The sequence below is a fragment of the Stigmatopora nigra genome, chromosome 13, assembly GCF_051989575.1.
Source record: "Stigmatopora nigra isolate UIUO_SnigA chromosome 13, RoL_Snig_1.1, whole genome shotgun sequence".
Lineage (NCBI taxonomy): Eukaryota > Metazoa > Chordata > Actinopteri > Syngnathiformes > Syngnathidae > Stigmatopora > Stigmatopora nigra.
Genome location: NC_135520.1, coordinates 5900478 through 5926554, shown reverse-complemented (window position 1 = coordinate 5926554; position 26077 = coordinate 5900478). Strand labels below are relative to the sequence as shown.

The 26077-nt window shown below is 40.1% G+C and overlaps 1 protein-coding gene across 2 annotated transcripts; it reads right to left on the bottom strand.

Moving 5' to 3' along the window:
* Nucleotides 1-835: 835 nt before the first annotated feature.
* On the bottom strand, nt 836-25090 carry bahd1 (bromo adjacent homology domain containing 1). 2 transcript variants are annotated; one of them, XM_077731802.1, is made up of 7 exons: nt 24760-25090; nt 4687-6365; nt 3828-4231; nt 2903-3062; nt 2666-2745; nt 2466-2557; nt 836-1868 (listed from the first exon to the last, which is right to left on the bottom strand). In XM_077731802.1, the coding sequence occupies exons 2-7, from the start codon at nt 6239-6241 to the stop codon at nt 1676-1678; spliced, it is 2484 nt and encodes an 827-aa protein (XP_077587928.1). In that variant the 5' UTR covers nt 6242-6365; nt 24760-25090; the 3' UTR covers nt 836-1675. The 2 variants fall into 2 exon arrangements, with proteins under 2 accessions (XP_077587928.1, XP_077587929.1); XM_077731803.1 differs by lacking the exon at nt 24760-25090 and adding an exon at nt 12725-13243.
* Nucleotides 25091-26077: the final 987 nt, after the last annotated feature.

The window sequence follows — 26077 nt, the reverse complement described above, 5'->3', positions numbered from 1 at the left end:
TTAGCAGTACCAGTGCAACATCCTTTAGATTGAGGAAAATGGGTTTAAAATACGCAATGGAGGGATATTTTGGATTTAAAAAATATTTAAAAATTGTAAGAAGTGATCAAAGCGGGTTTGGGATGTCCATTCATTCCTTTTCATACATTTGCTTTACCGCTTATCCTCACAAGAGTCATGGGGGTCTGGAGCCTATCCTAGCCAACCAACTATGGTTTCCAGATAATCGCAGTGTTTCAGTTTGGAAAAATGTATAAAAATAAACAAACCAATTAAAAGTTCAAGGCGCTTATTAAGATGCAGTTTACTTTAAAAAAAGGAAGCATCACTTTTATGTTCCCATACCGAAAACTAAGTTTTTGAAGCATCGATACCAAGACATTATAGCGATGACAGTTTTGATATCCAGTTTTATGAATGTTTTTCTTGTCCCTCTCTACTTGTGCAAGTTGTTTGGCGTTTGCTTAAATTTACCTGAAGAAAACACATTAATATGCAGGTTTATTTTGAAGATATTTAGCTGGGAGTGCCACTGAATGTCAAATGAGTTGAATTCGTCGGAATCCAATTTTGTATTGGCTTTCGGCTACCGATGAACGAATGATTGGTCAATTGCCTTTTTGGGGCGGAGTTTGCGAAAGGTCAATTCAGCAGGCATTTCCATCAGTTTCTATTTTTTTGCGAATATTAAACACCAATATTAAGTTTTTGTTTTGTTTTGAAGTATCGCCACCGGACAGCTATGAATCGTGATATCTGCTTCAACATTAATGCACATTTTACATGTACATCAACCAATTCTTGTATCCTTCCTCTTTCATTCCCCCCCTAAATTGCTCTTTTACGACACCCTCGCGGGCCTACATCTGGACTATTTGTCATTTTTGGGAAACCTGGACACTGGATGTGCCAGCGACCAATCATTAATAATAGAAGTTGTTCGGTCATTAATTTAGAATGTTAGTTTTATCCCTGTCGTTAAAATGGATACTTTTTCCAAAGCATTTCAAATGGTCTCCAAATATGTCTGCCAAAATACTAAGTAAAGGAATTTGCTGTCCAAACAGATTTATTTTCTTCCAAGATTTTGGAAAATAAATTAAACCACATAATTAATTCATTGATTTATTTTGAGCTACGTCAATTCTGATTAAATATAATCACAAATACTTTAGCGGCAGCTCTTTCTCTTTTTATATTATGATCTTTATACAATTGAAGGATACTAAAGCCCTACATTCAATTCAAAAACAACTTTTTTTTAAAGAGCAATGACAGAAGTAAAGGCCTCTTATGTTGCATCTGTGTGCGCGTGATAGGCAGATAGCTCCATTAGTCACATATAAGCTCCTTCAAATCCATCGAATGGCACATTTCTAAGACCACCAGGATAACGTTTCACGCCTAGCGCACTTAAAAACAGGAAGCCATGTTTGATTAAACCCATTCCGACAGCTATTATCGCCTCAATTTGACGTGTCAGACCTTTACGCTTACTTCATAAGTGTGTGCAGTGTGTCAGTGTGAAATTACAGAGAAACTAATCTCCCATTTCTTCAACCGCAAATCTCCAGACCCTCCCTCGCGCAAGCAGTGGGCTCAGGGCTCATTTAAGTAGAAGCGGATGAAACCACCTTATCTCACGTCTCTGTTTCGTTCCGTCACTTGCCCGCCGCTACTGCAGGTTCTTTAGGAGTCGTCCATAGCGGAAGTCGTAGACGTGGCGACAGAAGAACACCAGCTCTGGATCCACGTCATCTGGCGCACGCCGGTGGCTGGGCGCGGCCTGGTCGACGGCGGGGGGGACCAGGAGTGAGGCGGTTTTGTCAGGTACGCCTTCCCCTCGCCGTTTTACCAAGGCACAAAATCTAGAAATGGGAAGTTAATGGTAAATGAATTGTTTTAACTGACTGAGGACCTCTTTCACATTATCTGTGCGAGGGAATGGGCAGACAGCCATTGGAACTCATTAGCTGTCACTGACGGGGATAGATGTCCAAACCATTTAGCGTGGGTGAGAGGCAAGTACACTGAATGAATGTTTACATAACTCACTCACACTGCCATCAATGTTGATGGATGCCCATTTAAAATGTAAACAATAACTGCCAAGCCTCCTCTTAACAACAAAATTGATGTTCATAAATGTCAGTAGCAGTGAATAAGTCCAATGTGGTGTTTGCAGAATGTTACAATTGTGCCATCTTATAATTAAATAATAAATGGATTGATGTGGAAAAAAAATCATAGCTCTTTGGGTTTCTCATGTATTTCATTTTGCATCATGGTATGACAAAAGCAGATGATAAATAAGTAAGAAATAATTCATTCTTTTCATGTTATCACACACACCAGTTTCTCAGAATCAAAAGTTAGGAGGAGAAAAATAGCTTTCTAACTTCAAATCAAGAGATAAAACAGTAGTGTCGAGAGATGAAGAACAAAAAAATGGAAGTTTTTCTTACCGACAATACTGTGCCAGTGTCAGGACATAGCATTTGTCTTCAATACAGGCCACGCTGTTCACATCCTGGTGACGGGATGCAAAGATCTCGTTCTGAGAATAAAACATGAATCAAAAATGAAGTCTAAAACAAGGCGGTACATAATCAACCCATTTATAAAATGGATCTTTATTGTAAAATCAACCGAATGTGTTTGTCACCTGACAGTGCACATTGAGGTTTCCTCCTCCTTGTGTGTGTTCTGGACGGTAGTACCAAAACAAACTCATCATCAACTCTCCTGGGAACAAAACAAGATGAAAATCATATATAATGCATTACTCACAAAACACTTTGAAAAGTCAACATTTCAGATTCTCGTGTACTTCATGCTCTCTCTGAAACAACATTTTATTTGAGATGATAGAAGTACAAAAGTCCCCAAATATGTCTGCTACCTGTCTCGGGTTCCTCCCACAGTGCTGAGATCTTTGCCACATATGGCAGAGACTTTTTCCTTGGCCCAGACTTGAGTAGAACTGTATCCCTGACCCGGATCAGATCTCCATCTCGCTGGACGCCCTGAAAACACTTCCTCAGCACCAGAGCTTCTTCTCCCTGGGATGACAGAATAGCAGAAAACAGTGTTGGGTTGTCTGACAACAACAGTATGGGATTTTAATATGAGCAACTCATCTATATGAAGAGAAATTAGACTTAACTGCATCCTTGAGAATACTAGCGACATATTCAAGGCAAAATTTGGACCAAAATCAATTCTTAGTCAAAGTATAAAACAATAAATGTAAAACAAAATCATGCTGCTAGCAGTATTTCTTCAGTTTCTGACATAGATGTTCAATTAGGTTTAGGTCTGATCAGATCAACTTGTGAAATTAATCTTCTGCCTTGTTCATTGACATTCATTTCACTGCCTGGTTGAAATGTTCTTAGTTTTCCAAGCTTATGCACAGCTTTCTAACACTAGACAGCATATGTTGATAAAGAATGCCTTAGTAGCTTGCACTTTGCACAGTGTAAAATCACCATGTATTCAATACAGGGAAGTAGCCATAGCGGAACATAACAGAGCCTCCTCCAATTTTCACAGATTATATTCTTTTCATTCCTTTGTAAACATCAAACTGGTGTAACTTGTCCGCAAGCTCTGAAGTTGTCTCAGCCCAAAGAATCCTTTCCCAGAGGCCCCGTGGCTTGTTATGATACTTTTGGTTTCTGATGACTCTAAAAGATTATTTTTTGAGTCATTACTTTATTGCCATGAGTGTCTTCTACTAAGAAAACATGTTGCATAGTGAATCATAATTTTAACATCATTTAAATCGACGCAATGAAGTAGGAAAGAGGCTTGCATCTGCATACCAGGGAGAAAACTTCTTTCTCAAAGGAAAGGCCGACAGGTCGCCACCCGTTGGTGCTTTTTTGAGGTCCGTTCTTGGACTGCTTGGTAAGTGTTTGCCCTTTGGCAACAGTGTTGCCCAGCTTCTGCTTCTTTTCCTTTTTAAGTGGGAATACAGGCGAGCTGGTAGAGCCCGCGCTGCGGACACCAGACCGGGAGCCACTGGGAGGCTTAGCGCTTTGCGGACTCTCTTTGGCCACCTGCAGCGGCGGCTGCGGTTGGCTGGGGTCGGACAGAGGCGTCTGAACGGGGGGCACTGATTGGCCGGCTGGAGGCACTGTGGGAACGGGGCAGCCAGTGAGGATTCTTGGGCTCGGACAGACGGGAATGGAGGCGTGGTGGTCATTGGGTTTTTTTGAGTAGTCTTCTGAGGGAGGAACAGAGAAGGCAGACAGGAAAAAAAAGTATTAGAAAAAAAAGTATTTAGAAACCACTTGTTCTAAGAATTAACGTTAAATTGTGATGGTAGATTTTCAAAGAAAACTGGTTAAACGTCTGTCAACATTCTGTAACAGATGGTTTCCCTTATGACGCGGTGTCTAATTTGCAGAAAACGTAAATTCATTCTAAATTGAGCAGAACATTTTAATTAAAAAGAAAAAGAAAAAAAATGCCAAACTGAGCACTTCTTAGAATGCAATTTAGTACTGCCAGTTGGGCCCCTTTGGATGAGGGGATTCAGGCTTGAAAGCAGTAGCAAATGCCTTCAGTGGTACTTTGCCCTGATGCATAACTCCTCCTTATCTCCACTTCCCCTCAAACTGGATGTTTATTTAGGCCTGATACAACAAACCAGTTACTTTTACTGCATTGTGTACTCACCTCTGTTGATGCCATGGGTGCATTTGGTGCAACCTCCTCTGGCAATGGCCGGAATCACATTGCCATAAGTGGAATAGCCGTTAATCCTGCAGTGTTCTCCATAGCACGCTTCTAAAGAGGTGCAGCAGTAGACTGGGTGGGAAATCCCTGAGCGCTGAGGGACAGAAGTGGGTAGCAGCGTGGGTCTCTTGCTACTCTTTGGGCACAGAGCCAAGGGTGTCCTGGAGGACGGCGAGGTTTCCGGATGGCTGAAGTGTACGCAGTAACTGGGGAAGCAAGTGTACGTGTGTGGCGTGATGGTTATGGCTGCCGGGTGGTGGAGGTGATGATGGTGATGGTGGTGGTGATGGTGGTGGAACACCTCGGAGAGCGAGCCTTCCTCGCCGGGCTCCATAACGGCCTTGTCCTTGAGGAAGAGGGCTAGTCTGTGACAGTATTCCACACATCTCTCCTGGCTACAGCAGTAGCAGGAAGACACATCCGTCTCCTCCTGCTCTTCTTTGATTGTTTTTAAGGAGAATCCGAGAGTGGAGCCACAGTGGAGAGGATTTTTTAAACAATTCTGTCCACCGGACTTCCACTCGGGATCCAAAGCTTGCGTTTTACAAAGACTACAGAATCTCTGGGCCGGAGAACCCGGATCGTCTTTACCCTGTTTAATGTGCTTTAGCTGCTCATTGTGTTTTGGATTTGTTCTTCTTTTGGTCCGCAGTGATGCTCCACTTAAAGGCTTACCGCTAATCTCAACCTGAGTTGAAGCCTTAGCTTTACTTTCACTGGCAGGCTTGGTCTCCTGCTTTCTCTGCCGTTTGCTTCCATAGAGGGAACCGGTGAGTTTGAGCAAGGTAGCAGCGGTGAGGCCCGCCTGCCGCCGAGGGGTCGGGGCAAAAAGAGCCAACCAGTCGACTTGCGGCGCCTCCGCTTTAGGCCGCTTCTCTTTTTTACGACTTTCCTTTGGGTCTGCTTTCCCTTCCCGTAGAACCTTTTTGGCTTTATGAGGTTTGCTTTCACCTTTCGACGGCGCTTCATTCAAAGACTGCTCTTTCTTAACGAGATTGGATGCCAAAGGGTCGGCCCTGTAGAGCAGCAGGCTGTTGACGGCCTCTGCATTGAGAGAAGCCATTCTTCTCCTGCGAGGCTCAGGAACAAACGGGGGCCATGTAAGTGAGCTGTGGGACTTGCTACGTTTTGGTTCCAGTGCTTGTTGAGAAGCAGATTTCTTGAATTTTTGATGCGATTTCTCCATTTTGTTCCTGTTTTTAGGAGGTCGCCCTTTCTTTCTTGGTGTAACACTTGGCTGCTTGTGGGCTTTCTGGACATCATTCTGCTTGCCCAAGGCTTCTTTTTCCTCCAAACGAGTAAGCACGACGCAACAATCCAAGGCCCCCCGAACTTTTCCCGACAATGTCTTTTTCCGAAATGTGTTTAACTCTTTCTTCTTCTGCTTCTTTCTCCGTAATTCCTTTGCTTTATCTTTGTCTTTTTTTTGTCCGCCTCCCTTTTCTTTGCCTCGCTTTCCATTTTTCTCTGGCTGGTGTTGCTGAGCTTTCACCATGGTGTCGTCCTGGAGCGGAATGTCCGCTTATCGCCCTCATCAATGGGTTCCTATGATGGCGGTTGGAGCTCAGAGTGGACCGCCAATCATCTTGGATCGTGGACTGAAGCCGCACACAGACTCTCTGGAGAGAGACAGAGGGAGCCACTTAAAGATTATACTGTGACTTGACCGTAACTGACATTCATGATTTAGAAATAGATTTCACCTTATTTGCAACAAATTTCAAGATCACCCCCAGTGGGATTTGGCCCATAGGCTTACCATGTAAATGTGTGCCCATGAAAACGTTATTCCATTAGAGTATAGATTAACACCTCAGGCCGTATGCTATTCCATCTCATTCACGTGCCTCTGTGATGACACTACTGCCAAATGCCACTACGTACTGCCTTTTATCATTTTTTCCAGCTCAGATTGATGACTCAAATACAACACAGAGAAAACCTTTCACTTACACAGTGAAGCACAACTGTGCACGTCAGTGATCTATTATTATTTGTTGAAAGTGATGGGAGCTTTTAGTGATGAATTTGGATCTGCGCTTCAATGCCATGCTGATTTAACTGACGTCATATGTACACACATTCCCTGCAGCTGAATGTCTTAAGTGGCTTTTCAAACAGTGGCTCATTGGAAATGTAGAAAATACTGCGATAAACTGTCAAGACCAACATTTTGCATGGTGGACTCAGTTGAAATGATGTCGTATAACATCAGCGATTGGCCCTGCAAAATGAGCTGAAGGATTTATGAAGTAATACAAAACTGGCTCCAAAAAATAGGGTGACCATGGCTATAGTTAATGGAACCAAGATGAAAACAAAATGTATCAAATAGTGTCTCAAAGCAGTCAATTAAGAACCAAATAGTGTATCATAAGGGAGTGAAAGCAGCTGCGCCTTTTGAGCTGAGGGTGTGGGGGAGGTTATTTGCTAAAGGGCACCTTGACAATGGCTAGAAAACTATCTAGGATAACTATAAAAAATATTTATATATATTTGGAGTCCCTACGTTTTGTCACAGTGGGACTCAAACACCCTTACAGAGAAGGTTTAATAATCATAATCACACACAACCCTAAAAACAATTTCCTTAAAATAATTTGACATGACAGTCTCCAATTATATTTTATCGTGCAGCGGCAGCTTTTTTTTGCATCAGGAATGATTGCCAAAATTCTAAAAGTTTATAAAAAGTACGGAAAGACATCGTGAGTGCACACTTTCAAAGCACGTAATGGGTGAGATTGCTCTTATTGTGGCGTGACTCGGTGAAGTGTGAAATGTAATTTATTAGAGAGAAATGTCATTTGAAGATAACAAGAGGACATGGCGGGACCTTCGTCACATTTCTATGCATGGATATCAAATCAAAGCGTTACTGTTGAATAGCACTGACATGCACATTGGAAGGACAGCCGCTCATTAACCGGTATCAATTGTCAAAATTACTTACTACTACGGTCATGACAAAATTATGGCGACAGACCGTCCAATCAGTCTGAACTCGATTGGACAACAATCGTCGTCAATGGTACCGAAACATATTTGTTCCAATGCGCGGCTCAATCAATCACAGGACTTAGTAAAACAACCACTTTTGTTTATCCTTTCGGTAATCTAAAATACTTCACTAGACATAGGGGGAATATAAAGGGGATTATTGAGAATGTGAAAACTGCATTGTGATTTTCTATCATAGATTTGAACCCATATCTTCTAGCTGTGTGGCAGTCATGCTGACTACTGTCACTATGCTGCCAGAAACACACCTCTAGAAGAATTATACTTATATTTATGCTTGGTGAAAGCCCTTATTGATTTAATTACAGCATTCAGTGCTTTCGAGTAGGAGTCTGAATATGTCACATTGTGAAAATGCCACATAGCCCCATTTAGGCTACTTTGCAAATTTTCAATTGCATTTCAGTCTGGGATGGTGACCAGACCCTAAAGTCAACAATCGATTCATAAAAAACACAATTGTGCAAAAAAAAATTGCCATTTTGTGAGAATAACTGCTTTATATCTTACGGGGATTTCCAAGTTATTATTTTGGTGGGGGAATTTTATGATGTAAGATATACTCATTTAAAGTATATTGATTCTGATGCAACAATAGAATTTTATGTGCACTCCAATGTGTATTTTGGCTACAAATGACAATCTAAGGACACACGCATGCAGGCACGGAAGGAAATATGTCAGAATGATGTGGCACACAAACGGTGACTGTAGCCACGACACCCCATGTGGGGGATGGGAGGGGGGATTCCATCACTCAAACTAGTTGCAATTACTTTTCCCTTATAACCTTACTGTTTCAAAAAAATGTGAGCTAGCACCACACCTAATAGGATTTCATTCTAGAAATATTTAAGGGAATTTACCAGATCAAACTGACATGTGATCAGATAAGAAGGCCTTTATCAGTCAATTTGTCTCCATACATAGATGATTTTAAACGCTGCATTCCAAGAGAGCGTAAACAATTGTACATTTATGATTACATTGATGGAAAGTGTTTAGGGTCAGTGTGACAGCAGCTGCAAGTATTAAGGCTGGTTCACGGTTTCCACATTGCATGACCACAAACCACTATGGACTTACACACAGACAGCAGATGCATGCAAGGTTTCAGTTATACTATATTTTGGGTTTATATCAGTACATTCTTCAAACTATAAGATGAAATAAACACAGCTCCACTGTTTTTGTAATGTTGGGGATTGTTCACACCAAGTGTTTTAGGTCATCTAGTTGTTTTGTATTCTTTTGATTTTCTAAAGAAAGGCAGAAAACAGCCAGAAAAATGTAAAATTAAGATGTCCAATTGATGTTCTTGCATTTGTTAACAAAAATCTGTTCTGCTTGATTAATTTCTGACTTTTAGAGAGAATCCCAATGAGCTGGTTCGAGTGCGGGCATAAATCATGGTTAAAAAAATGTCAAGACCACATAAACACAATCTATGACACTGGAAAGTATTCTTCTTTTTAAATACTAGGTGGTTTCTTCAGCTCAGTTATGTTTGTGGAAAATTTTCAACAGGTTTCTACACCAGAATGACAGTCATTCCCCTAAAGTGAATAACAGAAAACACATATAACACACTTTATTATTGTCAAGTCCTTCTCTTGGCATCCTCCCTGACCTGTTTTTTTTCCCCTCAACCTTTGGTAAATTTCGTAGGGATGTCCAATTACTGCTGTGACACTTACTGGTGACAGTTGCATTTTTAAAACCTCGAGTACATGTCAAGATAATGGCAAGATCTGTTGCACCCTATTTGGGGTTAATCAGAGTCACTTAGACAAATGTTATTCCTTAATACTGACAGAAACACTCCCAATATACACTGCAGGCAAGGTAGAAACCATTGACTGGGTTGTGCAAAACCCAAGGAATTAAATTCCCAAATAACTTGCTCATAAGTAAGCCTACGTATTTTCTCTATACTGTGCATTTCCTATGGCCAATCCATGCAATGTTTCACCTGATTGTGAAAAGTTTTGACATGATTTATCTTGTTCTCATCAGACATCACACACCCCTGTCGTACATCACAACAACCTGGCATTTAAACATTTTTAAGATCTTCTGTAAAAGAATGTAGAATCAACTTAAACCACGTGTTTTTTTCTCCCTCCCCCCCCAAAACATTGTACATTCTATTTTAGTAACTAAGTAGAGTGGAATGTAGCATGCCCCTTGAGGTTTGCAAATTTTATGGATTAATACATCTCAGAGGTCAAGCAGAACTTCAGGGTGGTCAGGATTTGTGCATTACTTGGCAAGACTTACTCCAAAAGTGAGTTTTGCTTCGCCACAAGCGAAGTTATAAGCGCTGGCGTGATGGTAAAATGTCAAAACAGTTCAAATACTGTCCTGCCATCTCACGACAATATTATAAAGGGGCATCCGTAATAGTGAAAGGAACGGAATGTACACCAAAAAAGCACTTAGTTTTTATGACAGTGTGTCATCAAAGAGTGAGAACAGGTGGTCCCACGCTTTACGGCACGCAATGAACTCGTTTGCGCAGCTGCGTAACAATATGTCATCGTGCGGCTTGAGTCAAGCTGAATTATGGCCACGTCTACTGCTTTTCATTGAATAGTTTTTAAGGCACTTTGTTTTTTTTCTCCCCCACAAATATTTACTGTAATTATTACTTTACTCCTTGGCTGGTTGATTTTCTATTATGGGACATTCCGATGAATTCAGTTTACAATCCCTTGCATGCCATATTGGATTTAAGTATGATTTAAAGAACTTCTTTGAACCCTCTTGTGACTGTTACGGCATTTAAAAATGTTGCGTCTATTTATATTTTTCTATCCAGTGGAAAAAACATGGTGTACTTATATGATAATTAACAATGTTCCAACATTACTTGAACATGCTGTGCAACACAAGGATATGTAAAATGAATAACATTATATCAGAACATCGGCTGACAAGTACTACATTTCCACAGTTGAGAAATTGATTGTAACGTTGAATAATTGTCAGCTCACCTTAGAATGTAAATATGTATTTTTTCAAAGCTCAATACACATATCAACTGAAGATTCTAATATTTCCTGAATTCATACTATGACAGTATTTCCTATAATGTCTTTTCTTATTACAGTCTTGACATTTATGGGATATTCCATACTTGACTTTGGGTGGAAGGACAGCTGCACTCTGAAGTGGTCACCAATCCTTAACATACTGATTTAGGTATTGGACATTATGGGAAATTTTGGCAACCTCAATTCACTTGCACAAGGTTTTGGAATGGAGGTACCAAAACCCACCCAGCAAAGAAGAACATCCTTACCACACAAAGTTGTCTCAACTGAGATATAAACTCAAACCCTAACCATGTAAGACACATGTGTTAACCAACACTTCACCATGCTATCTATTTCAACATTTTAATGGTATTTGAGTCTAGGGCCTATTGCCAATAATGTAAATGGTTCCCTAGGCCCAAAAAAAAAAAAAAAAAACATATGTACCACGTAGAAGCAATTACCCATGTTATATTACATAATCCCTCAATTAAGTTTTTTATATATATATTGCCATTGTCTATTAAATGTCAATGTTGAAAAGTAAGAGGAAGTAACTGAATTTAACTTAAGGCTAAATTGATGTCACATTTATTTGGCAGATTTTTGATCTGAGCTATATGTGTGTGTGGGTGGGAGATGGGGTCCAATGGGCCTGTAAATCGTAACACCTGTCAGAAAAATCCCTGCAGGGGCTCTGAGATTATCTAAAAGTGCTGAAAATAAAAATCCACGGCCAAGGGAGGGCCAAGACTGACAAGGAACCCTTATTAGAAGTCAACCTGCCATACATGTGTCTCTTTGCTAGTGAAGTGGGAATACATCACATAGGTGACTGTCACCAAGGGGAGAAGGCAGGCATCTTAGTTGTGGGGGGAGCCAAAAAAAAAGCTGCAGAGCATCACAGCTGGTGTGTTGCTTAGGTCCATTTCTCCAAATATAAGTATTTAATGTTATATAAACAGTTAAGGAAACATTTTGTTTTACATTGCTGTCCACATTAACGTCAAACCGCAGGGGTAATTGAACCCTATTAAGAAGATACAAAGATGGAGTTTTTAGGGGAACAATGTACTCTGGGGAGTGATTCTGAACCACTGTGTCCTAAAAGACCAATTAACATGCTACTGGAAATGATCAAATTTCCCTTTATTTGTCCCCAAATTGTCGTTTCAGATCTAGTGCTGTTTTTGTTTTCAATGTTTTAAACGGTAAAGCAGCTGTGCACAACTCAAGACTGCATAGCCAGTAAATCAACAAGAACTTTTGTGCTTTTTATGTCATTTTAGTTAGTTCAAGTGGCTTGTGATTTTTTTCCCCTTCATTATAAAATACCTGAATCAGCTTAATCAAGGTTGGGAAAACACTGTTCCTGCTCATTAATTTCAAACCGCTAAACTAACCAGGCGTGCAGTTTTACTTAATTGTCCCAGAAATCAATAATCTACATCAAGATATAGACCACCCCTCATCAATCTATCTAACACCAGTAAATTACAATGACAAATATTTAAATGTCTTCCACCAAATTAAAGTCCTAATTGGATATCCACATTTGTGTATCCACTTTTTGTGACATTTCTCAAATACAAATCCACTTTTTATGAATTTTCTCAAACGGGGCGCCACGGGGTATTTGTTCTCATGCAAAATATGCTCCTTTCTTATTAAAGATTGGGCAACACTGCCCTACCACAACCACCACCATCAGTACCATCACCTCCACCATCACCACCATCACTACCATCACCACCATCATCATCATCATCACACTGCACACCATCACCGCCCTGTAGTCGACGCAAAAAGCCAACGCTACATATCCAATCTTTTCAATTCTCTCATTTACAACAAGCAAATGGGAAAAGGGGCAAATAATTTTGTAATGGGGGAACATAGAAAGAGACTCGCCTACTTACTTGGCCGCGGTCAGTGTGACAGCATGCCGGGGCAGGAGTGCTGAGATGCGGGGGGAATTAGAGAGGGAGAGAGAAAGAGAGAGAGAGACACACACATACACGCAAAAAGAGGCCGATCGTCGATCAATCCGGAGGAGTCCACGCACGAGGCTACGAATCACTAGCGAGTGTTTTCATCCAAGCTTCGAAACGATCACCTCCGCCTGGAATCACTGTTCATCGTCGAGCTTCCTTCCGTGTCCCGTCGCCTTTTCCCAACTCGATGCCGCACGCGCACACGCACGCAAACAATAATCCCCCCTGCCTATCCGCCCCCTTTCCGTCGCTGCTGGTTTAGTTTCTTTTCGCTCGATCTTCTCTCGATCGACGGTGCGAGGAACCCGGAGACGCGGCGAACAAATGGGCGAGCGCTGGGTGACCTACTTCCGAAGTGGCACACTGGAGATGATATTCATGCGCTCGGCGGCTGCGTGCATGCGCCGGGACATCTCTACCCTGTCTTTCCAACGCCTAATCACTCCCACAACGCACTCACCAAGCCACACTTGCACTCCTATAGCCCAATAGAACACCAGTTAAAAAGAGGGTGCCTTAAATGTACCATTGCTCTTGGGGAAACAAATAAGATCACACTCAATGCTTTGGAGCTGGAAATGTGTTTGAATGGTTCATGACAAGCATTCTTAGTGATGACCCTGTGGCATGAGAACAATTCAAACACTGTCAAGAATGAGCTATTAAGTACAAGGGTCAGGAACCTTTTTGACAGAGAGACTTTTAAACAATTGATATTTTCCAATGTTATAGCCATACTCAAAATTTAAAAGAAAATATATACATTTTTTCGTAATTTCCCCACTTTTAAAGTCTTGGCATTCTTTGACAACAATGTTACACTGTTGCTAATCAACGAGGATCAATGCGAGTATGCATGAAGAAGAGTGAAATAAAAAAATGCGCGCTAGAGGTAGTGTCAACGCCACAGTGACACGTCCTATTGTTGCTCTTTCACCAGCAATTTCCATATTTTACATCACAGGTTTGCAGAGAGCCATATGCACGCATCAAAAGAGCCACATGCGGCTCCCGAGCCATAGGTTCCCTACCCCTGAGCTAAGACCAACAATACGTGCATAAGGCTTGAGGGTGAGAAAGTATTTGGTTAAAACGAGAAGTCGAGCAAGAAGAAATTTGCTTCTCTGCGTCAAGAAAAGTCAAGCATTTGAAGCAATAATAGGTCTGAAAGAAGAGTTAGTTATATGCTGACTCTGGTGGGAACTTGTGAAACGCAGATAACAGGAGTCATTCAGTCAGTACATACGTGCAAAGAATGCAACATGAATGTCAAGTTATTCAAAGTAATAAGAAATATTTGCACCTCCCTTTGTGAAAGTCTATCTACACACATTTGCACTGCATGTTAAAAAATGGGAATCCTGAGAGTTTATAATTGACACTATTTAGACCACAAACAAATGCATAATGCAAATATTTATAGCACATTAGTTTTAACTAAGTACATGATTTTTTTTTTTTAGAGCTGAGGCAAATATGCCAAGCTATGCTATACAGCATCAGAAGCATGTTAATCTCAATTGAGGAATTTAAAGTACTGACATTGTGCTTCAAACTCATTATGAGAATGCTAAGTATGTACATAAACAAGAGCTTGAAACGCACCACCTAATGAATAATACATTACTCAGAGGTTGGACCAGATCTTTTTGTAATGTGACTCTAAATTTTTACAAGTGCTTTAGGGCATTTTCTTTCAATGTATTCTCACAAATTTAGGAGTACATAACTTTCCATTCATTCAGAACATATGTAACTTCTTTGGCTCTAGGTGTTTGGGATTTATAATATTCTTTCCTTTTCAACTCTTGTCAGGGAATTTTAATGTCATACTTTGACACATTGTCACAAGATATGGCAGGCATGAGCACAACAATGAAAATATCATCATGAAACATCCAATGGATCTGGGCTTGAATTTGTCATTTCATTTCAGATTTGTTCCCTTTTTGCCTACTGAACCACAGCAATAATTTTTGGGGGTTTGTTCATTTCCTTGTGAGTCGTAAATATAGTTTTTTTGCTCCTTATTTTTCCCCAGCCCTAATGTTACACTATTATTGTGTGTTATTGAACAATGGACCAAATTAACATAACATTTAAACATTTTATATGTTTTTTTTGTAGCTTAAGATAGCTAAAACTTGATTTGAAAGGAAAGGTGGCCATGTTGAAAAAGGGAAATCAAATCCAAAAATAGATCACAGGTGTATTCAGTGTATATAAAATTCAATGTTCACCTCCACAAAGCACATGATGGAAGGGATGATGCAAACACAGCAACGTGAGATGCAAAAAAAGTTCCATCGTTCATAGAAACTGGGAAATCCCCATCTAAAACTCACTTTCAGAGTGCTGTTTATGTTTAACAAGCACTTAATGAAACATAAAATAAGGCTTCAACATTTTCTTTCTCAAAAATATAATTGTCATTTTCTGCTCTGTTTGGCAAAATAAGATATTTTAACAAATCCACACTGTTTTATACTAAATACAGTAAAAACAATTAATACTGTTCTGTAAAAGGGATCAGCTGAACACAAGAAAGAAAATCAATAATGTCAATAATTATCCCTAGGCCGTGAGTAAACACAGTAAATTATGATGATGCAACACAGCACCATAAACCAGAACCCACTGATGATATCAGAAAATATGAACGCTGCCAGCTCTCTAATTAACAGCCATACAACAATTGTCAAATTGATGACAGCCCATAATAAACACACTCATCCCTATTTTTAGGGCTCATTGACTTTATATCCTCTTAATGACACACACTATCTAATAATGAGCCACATGTTTTGATGATTACACTTTCAAAATACACAACAACAAAAATAGAAGCCACAATGCAATCAAGCCGCATGTAGTCAAAAAATCCAAGTTAATTGTAATAAAAGCTGGTCGACCTCTTCAATACAAGCTTTACAGTTCGCAGTTAGTGGCTGTAAACCAGCGGAGTGTGTGCCAGGTTAATGAGGCGTGGGCGACTGACTGCTGTGTGTTGACCTGCACTGTAATAACACACCGACCAGGACAATTAGGAAGAACATAACTAGACGGTCTTGAGTAATACAGTAGAAGGAAGGGTATCAAACTCAAGACCTGTGGGCAAGACTCGGCCACCCACATCAATTTAAATCATGAAATACTGCTTATATAATTGATTAAATCAACCATGTTGCTAAAATGAATCTACAGGAACGAAATAATTTCTTACTTCATGACTTTTCTTTTGTCTAAAAAACTTATTACACAAAAAAAAAAATCATACTTATCAACATCAAGAAGAAACTGATATGAAATTCTTACACGTCCTCCACCTGAACTGTGTTCTTACAGCCTGTAACAAGGTGTGAGGGGAGTAACAACCACCTGTCAGTGAGATGTATTGGTGCATTGTGTACAGAACAGCTGGGCATCATCATCATCATCATCATCATCATCCTTCTCCTCATCATTGTGACTGCTGAAAATGGACTGGCAGCACTAATGAAGGCAAGCATAGCTGTTTAATGTCAATGCTTGCAAATAGTAGGACAGGAAGCGACGTGTGCCGCATGACATTAAACACAGGCCAGATGATTCAGTCATAATTCATGCAGTTGAGTCATTCACTATCGTTTATGTCTTTTCAACATTTGAGCAACCTGCCTAATTGCCACTTGTACAATTGTGAGTGCTGTGCGCCTTGGGATCTGCCGTGTTTGTGCAACATCAGCTTGCGCTCTCGAGGTGAATGGAGTCAATTGAGACAAAATGTAGCTGGAGCCAGCAATCTTCATCCAAAACACATTTTTAGTACAATCAACCAAATACATCCTGACTTTTGGTTGTAAACCCACCAGCTTTCCACCCCGAAGGTGCAAATATTAGAAAAAAAGGAAGAGATAATACCATGCCAGCTCACCATAGCAAAGGTAAATGTTTGCTTGCAGAATATTTTACCCAATACCCAGCAAAGTTGACTTTACTAAGGGTTAAATGACTTGACCAGTGGACGATGGTACGTAAACATGGCCTATTGCAAGGAAACATCTTGCATGATTGCCAAGGAAATGAACGTTCAATAAATAAAAAGCTTTGGCACCATTAGTTTGATATAAAAGTGATGTTAAGATTAAACAGGCAGAACAACACTGACAAGTACAAATGCATGAAATCGTTTTTTCCCCTAAAAGATGAAGAATCCTATCCTAAAATGTTTAACCAGTGTATGCTTACTTCTCTTATAGTATGTGGTGCACTATAGTTGACCTTTGACCAAAGCGCAGCATACACACAAGATTACCTTGACCGACAATGGTTGACACTGCTTAGCCAAAAGACACATTTGTCATAAAACCAAAAAGGACCAATGAGAAGCGCCATGCTTCCTCATGGCACCACATTCTCACCCCATCCACAAAATACAAAGAAGAAAATGAAGCTAACCTAACTATAAGCAAATCTAGTAACTAAAATAGAGTAATACAATTGACCAAACTTAAAAAAATATACAATTATTTTTCTCAGTCCAAGATGCGCTCTCCCAGCAGGTTTGAGCCTACTATGCATTTGTATTTTTCTGTCCTCAGAATGCATCATGACTCTCACAGCTCAGTCTTGGCCCTATATCTGGCAAATAGATCAATTGTCACAATATGGGCATTTAGTTTGCCACCATGAATCATTTGGCAAGGTTGTAGTTATGATATTGTGAGCAAACAACAAATCTTTTCTGCCAGTTGGGCTGCATGAGCTTGCATTGGCATTTGTGTTGGGTTGACGTTGTAGTAGTAATAGTAATGGTAGTGTAAAACCAGCCATTGATGGATTCCCTAAAAATGCTAGTGTAAACCAGTAAGCGGTACCTTTTTGGACCCTGGTGGATTCAAAAATGAGAGAGACAACTTGGAGTTGTCAAAGTGATCTGGACTGCAATATCTAGGCAGGGATTTACATCACTCACATCCCTAGAACGCTCACTTGCTCACCTCACAAGGTAATGTTTCAACTTTACACATCACCCACAATGGTTCTATTCAAACACCATAGTATCAACATAACATACTTCTCTTTTCATGGACAACAACAGACTTTACACAGTTCACAATTTATCAGATTTGGATCATGATGAATATTTCTAGCACTCAGCTTCAGAGAGGCATTTCCTGATATGCCAGACAAGCCTGACTTAAAGAGGAGGAGGATAGAATGTGCAAGAGTGGGAAATAAATGACGACTGCATTCAAACAGCAGAGTGCCAGGGAGGAGCGGAGAGGGAATCTCACGTCTCGTTCTGGAGGAGAAAAAGGCAATGGAAGGCTCATTGTGAATCACAGGGGCCATTTTTCACATTCTGCCTGCCACTTTTCTTTACTTGACAGGCCCTGGGAGATAGACACAGAAGCGGGAGCACTGCAGGCGAGAACAAGACTGCGATAAAAATAAGGAGCGTGTGGGAGCCACTGGTGGAAAGTACCAGTTAATGATGGATTGAGATATTGCTGTGAGTAGAGAAGGCATGCTGAACAATAAGTTTCTGATAGAGGAGACCCGTAGCTGTGTTTCCAATCCAGCTGAGCGAGGACAAATCGAGTGCTGCTGCCGCCTGGCCGTCCACCCACCTGCTAGTAGTGCCTCAGTCATTCTCTAAGCGTCTGCCAAACTGAAGGACGCTTTGGAGCAACGTGCTTTAAACAGCGATGTTCGACAGTCACAGTGAGGGCTTCTGTTCCATTCACCAAGCCAAACAGGGTTGAATGCCCCCTCTTCTTCACACACACACACACCTTAACAATCCCAGTTGTGTGTGATAAGTGACAGACACCCTGGCTCCATAAGCTCCCCGCATCCACTGCAGCTGTGGTGTAGCCGACAGCTGAGGCCGAACGAGCGGCGGTTGTCGCTTCCTACCCCGGCGGGCTTGCCTTTTCTCCTGGCTTTCCACAACGCAGACCTGTAATTTTCACAGCTGTGTCTTAGGCACTGTGCCAGAGCTAGCCAGGCAAAGCGAGGATGAGGAGAGCGGGAGGGATAATGGCTAATGGCTTTGAAAGCCTCCAGAACAGCTTTCCACATCCTGAGCCACTCAAGGTTCATGACTCGTTCAAATGCGTAACCTGAGCGGGGGAGAGATGAATTGTAAAGCCACCTTTTCACCAAAGAAACCAACTCATTTTATGGATCGGTTAACTCTGATCTGACTTCTCTTCCTACGTTAGACTATCAATGAAAATGACAATGACTATATATCAATATCTTGCCATATAACAAACTATACATAACTTGCACAAGACCAAGTCCAATGAAATTTGAATATTGTATTTAACAATCTAATCCTCTTAGTACATTCTATCATCAAAAGGATGAGAGACTCTTGAGAGATCCCCGAATGTAAGCGCAATGCCTAAAAACTGCAAATGCCCATGATCTTGGGGCCCTTAAGGAGTACCACACCACAAACAGAAATGTTACTGTAAAGGAAATCACAAGAATTGTTTAACAAACAATTGTTGGTGAACTGAATCCACCATGCCATTCGCCATTTCTGGATAAGACGTGCAGAGTGCAGAGAAGAAGTCATTCATAATCAGGAACCAGAAGCACAGGCATTTTCTCTGGGCAGGTTGTCATTTAAAATGGGTTGAGGCAAAGTGTGGTGCATTATGAAACCTAAAGTACGACAACGGAAACTGTGGACTGTTGACTAGCTGAAGCCATAGATCAAGCAAGAATGTCAGGGAAAACATCTACCAAGCTTCTGGTAGTGTACTCAGTTACCAAACATTTATGATGGCTTTCCATTACAACTTTTCAGCGCCACATCATTTATGCATCAACAGATATCATCAGCCAATAAATAAGACTTTTCTAAAACTTTATAGAAAATATTTTTTCAATTACTTCTCAAGGATAAGGAAAATTAATTGTCAATATCCATTACTTTCAAAATGTCTTTTCATGAAATTACCCGTGTATTCCATTAAGGGCATTGGCAAAAACAAGAAGTAATATTTTAACATTACTGAAACTGAAGACAAATGTAAATATTGGTACAAACTTAAACAACTGTCCTACATCATTTGCTATAGCAGGCAATGCGGAATGATATGGTAATCAGGTGTGACCCCCCCATTCAATGAATATAAAACCTGGGCACTAAAAGTTCAATAAAGGTATGTATTTAAGAGGTTTTAATCCAACAAAGACAGCCTATGTGTATTGAACTTAACATTAACAATTGATGGAAACAGCCAAAATTAGCTGGCACTAAAACAAGAACAAGGTCTTGGCATTTGTAAAACCACAGAGGAGGATAAACCTGATCTATTATAACAATGCTCATATTGTACCGGTTTGCTTGTGGGAAGCTTCATGGTTTAATATTGTTGTGTCAGCTCACATTATGGTGTATTGCATTCATTTAAATTAATGTTAAGATTGGGGGGGCAAGAGGGTGTTGGTACCACAGAGCCAAGCATTAATTAATGAGCAAAGGGGCTTATATAAGATGTTACCTCATACAATCTCTTTTCATGGATCATAAAGTTAAAGAGGCACAGGGCAAATTGGTCTATAAGAGTTAATAACCTAATTACTGCCTGATTAAAAACAAATGGGCACCTGACTCAAATTTTTTTCCTTTTACCTGAAATTTTTTAAACACGCCTAAAAACTTGTTTTTTTCAAGCATGATTCTTCTCAACGTTTCACATATATCAGGGATATCAAACATCCTGCAGCAGCCTGGCTCAGGGAGTTGTTCTGCCTGACTGACAAGTTTTAATTCATTCATCGACTACATAGAGAATTTATAATGTAAAAATACACTTGCCATTACTACTTCTACACAGTAGGTGGGCTGTTGGCATTCTTCCTACTTGCCTGAAGCATAATAGCATACTTTAACACTATTTCCGAAATACATTTCTCCTACCAGTACTGTCATTAATGATGATGTTGAACTTTTTGCTTATGCTTCCAATAGTTTGTTGTATGTGTGCCTTTGTTTTATTGATTTATGAAACATTTTATTTTATTTTCTACACACTAGCCAGAGCCGCCACTGAAAAAAAGCTTCAGAAAATCAACAGTTTTTCTTAAATATGGACAAAATTGGGCATCTTTTCCTCATCTTAATTTATAGTTATGGCACTTACTTGGGGCGTACCACAAAAAAAAAAAAAAAAGAGTTTATTTTGACCTGTATATGATTGTAGCCCATCTTCAATGGTACATTGAAAACAAATGGAGGAAGCACTGGGATGTATTGTGGACATCTATGACCTTGCATTTCTAGTTTCCTTAGTCTGACTTCCTGTTTCTCTCTATCTCATTCAAACAAACTAGAGGGTGTGCCTTGCATCTACACATTTTTTTGGTCATTGGTCCATGAAGCACAAACAGTCTGGCAACGACTACTAACCGAAACAGGCCAGAAAGCAGTTAGCGTCTTGGTTACAATCCAAAAAGATAAACATAAAGGAATGGCCTGCCCAAATTCAACAACATATTTCAATAGAAAACCTGTGGAAAAAAAAAAACAATTTTCAAGCAAAGCAGTGAAGTCTAAATTCTAAAAGTGTAAAAGAGCAATTCACCAGAAGAAATCACTCAACTGCATGCAAAATAAAAGTCAAGCTAAATTATGAGTTCAGTCACCTTAATACAAATTCAATTCATATCACCGCTTAAAAAAATCTAGTGACTGATACAGAACATGATCATCACACCGGTTTAGAACTTAAACACTACAGGCAATATTCTTCTGTTTTAACTAAGGAGGTTTCTAAACAAAAATGAGTTATGCAAATATATTTTGAATGCAACTTAATAAACATTAAGTCATTCATACAAGGCTGCATGTTGTTTTCCCTTTCTGAATGCCAACTGTTAGTTTACCATTCAGACAAGACAACAATGACCCAGTGATGTTTTAACTGCTCTCTCGTGTGAATGCATCATCTGGGTTACATTCTCTATTATTCCACTGTTTTCCATCACATGTGGTCAGTAAGCAAGCAAGCAAGCAAGCAGGAAGTGTGTGTAATGTGTGTCTCTGGCGGGACGGCGCGTTTGGGTGACAGGAGACCCGTAAAGCAGCCCACCCGTTTGCCCCTCTGACCATCCCTCCCCCGTCTAATGACCACAATAGGACGCGTCTTTTAAAATAATGGGATTACAAGAAGGATTGATCTACAGCTTTATAGCTCACATGCGGCCGCTCTAAATCGGGCCAACACACCATGGCAAGGCCTGTCAAGGACGGACCATAATGCTAAAGTGCCATTGTCAGGCTTCTTACAATATACTCTACCCGCAAAGCCTGTATATACGAGAACTGGCCAGGCAGTCTGTGAATACAATGCGTCATGTATGAAACTACACAAATTTGATCTCTCTAACACAGGGGTCGGGAACCTTTTTGAAAGAGAGAGCCATAAACAATTCCTATTTTCAAATGTTATTCCTTACGAGCCATACTCACAATTTAAAAGTCAAAATGCATGACATTTTGCAGTCTTTTTAGCACTTTTAAAGTACAAAAAGTCTCTGAATTCCTTGACAACGTCATCATAAGAGCCACCTGTGGCTCCCGAGCCATAGGTTCCCGACCCCTGCTCTAACACAACACTACAATTTGAACTGTGGTTTATATTGTTACATTTTCTAAGATAAAGATTTTGAATATTCAGAACAGTTTTCCCTATTTTCCACATTTACCACATCACAAAAATCCCATTTCACTAAAAAGTATGAAGCTTGGACCATTTTTTGACTGCACTTCAGTATTTTAATACATTGCATGCAAACTCCATAGCTGGGACTTATTTAGTATACTTTGTTTTATTGGGTGTACATTTTAGTGCAGCGGTTAACATCTTAAACTAGCATGATATTTAAAATGGAAAAATGTGTGAAAATGTCAATAATAGAAACTTTACCTACCTGGAACTATTTACCTAGTTTGGGTAAACATACTTAATGAAAGTCAGAAAATTATGATTATTAATATTTTCAAACAAGTCACATGTGAGGGAATCTACATACAAAAAAATGAATAAAGCAACCCACATAAGCATTGAATCAAGTTGAATTTAACAAATATAACCACTGAGAAAGTTGATGAAAGCATCAAAACATTTTCCCATACTTTTGCATGATTTAATAAAAAACATTTTATCTGTGCATCATCATAGAAGCCATTTTTCTATCGTCCTTATCCTCATTTATGTTCCTGGAGAGCAGTAGAAAATTTACAACAAGCACTTAAAAAACTAATAATAATAATATAAACACATGACTGTAGCAAACTTTTAAGATAAATAATCACAACAGTAGAAATAGTTGAAAAATGGCTTTCTGACACCAATGAAGAAACGTCATAAATTGTTTAATTTAATTGTTATTGTTTTCAAATAAATAAAAAAATAACTCATTGTTTCATAAGTGTTGGTGTGGTGTTTCACTTGCCTGACTTGGGTGTGGACAGGCGTGGGCTCAATTCCCGCTGGTGGAGGTATGATTTTGAGCGTGATTGGTTGTTTATCTCTGAGATTACACTACGATTGACAGGTGACCAGTCTAGGGTATAGACTCCCATTCGCCCAAAGTCAGCTGGAATGGGCTCCAGCAACCCCCGCAACCGTTAGGAGGATGCACGATACAGAAAATGAATGAATGAATGAATGTTTCACGAGTCTCTTATGACCATTTTTGTGGGAACCTTGTAAATGTGGTGCCACACAGAACAGTTCTCATGACTGTTTTAAATGGCCTCTTCAACACCATTATTGCTGTGCCATAAAAGACACAGATTTATGGCATGCACAGTTTCAAAACTCCCATCATTTCCCTTGACCACCTGTTAAATCTAAAATCCACTTAACTCCAATAGCTCAAATTTGACAAGGAACCACAGTGAACAGTCTTTGAAACACCTGCACATAAAAATCTCATCTCTTCTTCTGAACCGCTTTATCCTCACTAGGTTCATAGGGGGTGATGGAGCCTACCCATCTGATTTCAGGCCAGAGGTGCGGGACACCCTGGATTGGTGGCTGGCAATCACAGAACACAAGGAGACAAACAACCATTCATTTCCACACTCTGGGGGCAATTTAGAGTGTCCAATCAACCTACCATGTATGTCTTAGGCATTTAGGAGGAAACTAGAGTACCTAGAAAAAAACCCACACAGGCCCAGGGAGAAACTCCACACAGGTAAACCAACCTGGATTTGAACCCAGGTCCCCCACCGTTAGGCCAATGCACTAACCACTTATCCACCGGTCTGGCACCACATAAAAATTACATTTGAAAATATTTACATTATGAGACTACTTAAGTTATATGCATATACATACATATGATTCATTTAGGGTATTTTTATTATGGCAAATTGAACCTATTCACCGGTCTGGCACCACATAAAAATTACATTTGAAAATATTTACATTATGAGACTACTTAAGTTATATGCATATACATACATATGATTCATTTAGGGTATTTTTATTATGGCAAATTGAACCTATTCAGTATGTACATGGATTAAAAATACTTAAGGCGTGAAGAATGTCAGTTGACCAAGAGATCCGTCAATGGTTTTTGTTTTAAAACGAAAGAAAAAGCAATCCGTTGTCATTTCGAGACATTCTTATTCAAGAAACTGCACTATCTTCATGCGTCCAGCCTCAAATTTGACGTAACGCGTGTCCAACACACTCTACCAAGTCTTGGCATATTTACTTACCTCCGATGACACCGATCTCAAGCATTTCCATTAAAAACACACACAAGAAGAAACAAGTGATCCAAGCATCAAGCCAAAAAATCCAAACTTTAAAACCAAAGAAAGAAAAGTTGCTAGCTACGCCGGTCGCTACAGTGTGGCGAGTAGCTTGCCGCACCAACCCCGGGCTGCACGTATCATTTTCGGACACTTTGACGTTGACGGCTCGGCGTCTTACCTCTGAAACGGAAGATCTCCTTTTGCTGGGGGAAAAACAATTCAGTGCAACCAGGCAAGGGATGTGTCAGGTGTACGCTTGCCGTCCACGACTGCTGATAATCACTTGGAGATCATTTGAAAAAGAGAGACTGAAAACTGCCAAAGCTTCAATCGTAACACTTCCGACTGTTTATCCGAGTGGATGGCGCACACACACGGCGGTGGCAGCAGCGTGGAGATCGGACTTGAGCATTCGCTGTGTGTCGTCTTCTGCGTGGAGAAAAAAAGAGAAAAAAGTACGGCTCACTTGTGCGTGTTTTTACATAACAGCATCATCCGCTTTTTTTATGTTGACGCATCACGGAGAGAAAACATGGAGAGTTTCTTAAAGGGCCACACTGACGGACGACACCTTGCCCGGGCCACCGTACATTCATTTGGCACCACATTTTAACCTAAAAGCATCACTACCTGAGTTATATTTAACTTACAATCAGGTTTATTTTATTTCATACATCAATGTGCTTTATATGTGTGGAGTTCTACAATATACATGTACATTATATTTGGACTCTGGGGGTGCTGGAGACTATCCCAGACAGCTTTGGGTTGCTGATTTGGTTGGCAGTCAATCCCAGGGCACAAGGAAACTGATAACAATTCGTGCTCAGACTTATACGTACCCATGGACAATATGCAGGGTTTAACCAACCTACCATGCATGTTTTTGGAATGTGGGAGGAAACCAGAGTACCCAAAGAAAACCCACGCAAACCCATGAGGACAGGCGAACCTGGGATTTAAGTCTCGATCTCAGAACAGTGGGGCCAAAGCGCCGACCAATCGGCACTTTCAGTTTCAGAAACTGCTATCTTAATGTGAAGATTGAATTAAAATCGAGGAATTAATCTATTTATTGTTATAGACAGTATACACTGGTATACAATTTTGTATCTTTGAAGGTAAAATCATTTAGTAGATAAAAAATAACAAATTACTCATTAGTAAATTTTGTTCAAAAAGTCAACACTAAATAAATAAACATTTTTCAGCATTATTGTTATTGTGGAAATAGGAGATGGAGCCACCTCAGCCTAGAAGCTGACAATCATGTGACACGTCACTGTTTTTCTCTCCTCTCTATATTTGCAAGCTGTCAATCAAACCAGCAAAAAGCATAAGTGCAGTTACATTATTCATGGGTATATTCCATTTTATGTGCAAGCTACCATAGCTTCCTTGCTTTCCCCTGCAGTTAATGGAATGGAGCCCTCACTAACGTGACTGGGCAAAACATCTAATGGGAAAACTTTCTGAATTGTTGAGCACTTATAAAC